This window comes from Clarias gariepinus, chromosome 18 (genome assembly GCF_024256425.1).
Source record: "Clarias gariepinus isolate MV-2021 ecotype Netherlands chromosome 18, CGAR_prim_01v2, whole genome shotgun sequence".
In the NCBI taxonomy this organism is placed as follows: domain Eukaryota; kingdom Metazoa; phylum Chordata; class Actinopteri; order Siluriformes; family Clariidae; genus Clarias; species Clarias gariepinus.
In genome coordinates, this window is record NC_071117.1 from 29,415,001 (window position 1) to 29,417,500 (window position 2,500).

Genomic DNA, 2,500 nt, shown 5'->3' on the forward strand with positions numbered 1-2,500 from the left:
TGTCCCCCTTTCTGTCCCCCTTTCTGTCCCCCTTTCTGTCCCCCTTTCCCCACATGCTAGTGTTTTGTCTCAGAGCTGTTTTCCACTGTATTGGACTGTAAACTCTGTCTTGTTGAGGATTTTTTAAGTTAAGATTATTCACCATCAGGACAGACGTTTTCTATCAGCGTGACTCCAGACTGATTCACTGAAACCGGTGAGGCGACTCATTTCTCCCGTACACACACACACACACACACACACACACACACACTATACCGACATTTTATACAGTCACTTACACACTGTGAAAATATTGTATATAAATGTAAATATTGGTATCAGGTGACTGAGGTGTGTCTGTACGATACACCTGAGATACTTCTGTGATTTGTTCACATCTACGAATGTTTATCGACCACGGACCGTGTGTGTCTGTGGAAATTCATAACTCTGTTGATCTAATTACAGTTAGAATTAGAGGTATAATAGAGGAGTGTGTGTGTGAGACGGTGCAGTGAGGAGTGAGTGTGTGTGTGTGTGTGTGTTGTACCTGATATTGAGGCCGGTGGTCTGGCCTATGTTCTCCCACGCCTGCAGCTCCTGCACGACCTTCTGTTACAGGAACAGAGAGACGCGGAGGGTTAGTCACGCTAGCTCTGATTAGCCGTTTTAGCGCGACTCATGCTAATAAACCGCTCGGTGCTGCGTAGTTACAGGAAAATCATCAACATTAAACACAGAGTTGATGTTACAGCTGCAGAAGCGTGATTCAGAGTGTTTGATCTCCACGGCAACGGAACAACTTTGTGTCCTTTTATAAACGCGTTTAAAGTCACTGACACAACTCACTTCCTGAGAACATTAAACAGCTTCACCTCTGACACTGGAGACGCCTTCTCTTACTGTCACATGAAAACCTTCAAACACTGCATGAGAGACTGTGTGTGTGCGTGTGTGTGTGTGTGTGTGTGTGTGTGTGTGTGTGTGTGTGTGTGTGGGTGTGTGAGAGACAGACCTCTTTTTCCAGCTCCAGCTTCAGTTTCTCTTCTAGAACCTTCTCCATCCTGGCCAGCTTCCTCCTCAGCCCCTCCGTCTCCTCTTTCAGCAGGCTGATGTTCTCCTGCGTCTCTCTGGAGGAAGACAACGCAATGTAAGGAGGAGAAGAAAATACTCTTACCTAAAGTATTCACCCCCCACCACTGGTGCTACACTATCTGGAGAGAAATAAAGAAATGGATCGCTTACACTCTGAATGTGTTTTATGAATGATTACCGCTCTCTGTGTGTGTGTGTGTGTGTGTGTGTGTGTGTGTGAGGACAGAGACACCTGAGGTATGCGTTTTCCTCCTGCAGATGTTTAATTTCTCTCTTCAGCTCAGGAAGCCTGGCCACCTCGCTCTTCATGTTCTTCACGATGATGGAGTCCTGCTCCTGGAGCTCCAGGCGTCTCTTCAGCTCCTACAGAGAGATGGGGGGGGGAGGGGGGGTTGGTTATGCATTCCGACACTCTTAAACCAGCAACTGCAATCCAGGAGGATGTCTGATCCAAGCCCATGCAGATCCTCAAGCTCGTACCTTTATCTTGATTTCATTCTCTGTGTTGGAGATCTGGGACGTCTGCAGGTTTTGGTACTTCTGGTTCACCTCCTGGTACTTCCTATAAACACACACACACAGTGTTTAATTAGAGAAGCAGGCTGATGATGTTCCATCCTGCTCTGTGTCTCAGCTCCTCACTTCTGCTGCATCTCCAGCTGCTCCTCTACAGCCTGCTTCTCCAGATTCAACGTAGAGAACTTCGACTCCTGGATCTGGAGCTTCTGGTTCAGAGTCCGGATCTCGTCCTTGAGCTCGCTCATCATCTAAACAAACGCAACAGACAACATTCAGAGGAACGAACAGGACAGGGGACAAAGGCAGGACAGGGGACAGAAGCAAGATCCCGGCTGTGAGGTCCCTGCACCTGATGGGTCTCGGAGATCTTCCCGTCTTTGTCGTGAACTTGTTTCTGGAGCTCCTCCAGGCTCTGCTTTAGGGACTTGTTCTTCTCCAGTTGTTCGTTCAGTGCTTGAAGGCCTCTCTCCTCTTTTTCCTCCAGACGTCTGATCTTGGTCAGCAGGTCCTGGTTCATGTCCACCTGTCTCTGAGACAAGAGCAGAACCTCAGAGTGATTCAAGAGCTACAGTGCAAGAAGAACTGAGGAAATGTCTCTATGGTTTTAAAAAAACAAAAAGCAGGAGGTGTTTTTTACAGGAGGTGTTAAGGAGGAGGTGAGAAGGTGTTGAGAAGGTAATGTTAAGGAGGAGGTATTGAGGAGGAGTTGAGAAGGTTATTTTGAGGAGGAGGTGAGAAGGGGTGAGAAGTTACCTGTAAATCCCTGGTGCTGTTATGAGCCTCCTTCTCCAGCTCGATCCGTGCTCGTTTGTGGCTCAGCTCCATCTGCTGTTTCTCCTGAGTGAGCTGCAGCAGACTCGTCTTCGAGTGGATCCGCTCAGCTGCTTCCTCCATCTACACACAC

The 2,500-nt window shown here is 48.0% G+C and overlaps 1 protein-coding gene across 1 annotated transcript in view; it reads right to left on the reverse strand.

Moving 5' to 3' along the window:
• Positions 1–2,500, reverse strand: part of mad1l1 (mitotic arrest deficient 1 like 1) — a 41,792-nt gene that overhangs the window by 37,375 nt on the left and 1,917 nt on the right. The window contains exons 3-9 of the mRNA XM_053477658.1: positions 2,350–2,490; positions 1,946–2,125; positions 1,720–1,844; positions 1,558–1,639; positions 1,310–1,440; positions 998–1,112; positions 533–594 (exon numbers count right to left, since the gene is read on the reverse strand). Coding sequence (XP_053333633.1) covers positions 533–594; positions 998–1,112; positions 1,310–1,440; positions 1,558–1,639; positions 1,720–1,844; positions 1,946–2,125; positions 2,350–2,490 — 836 coding nt within the window. The remainder of the gene's footprint in view (positions 1–532; positions 595–997; positions 1,113–1,309; positions 1,441–1,557; positions 1,640–1,719; positions 1,845–1,945; positions 2,126–2,349; positions 2,491–2,500) is intronic.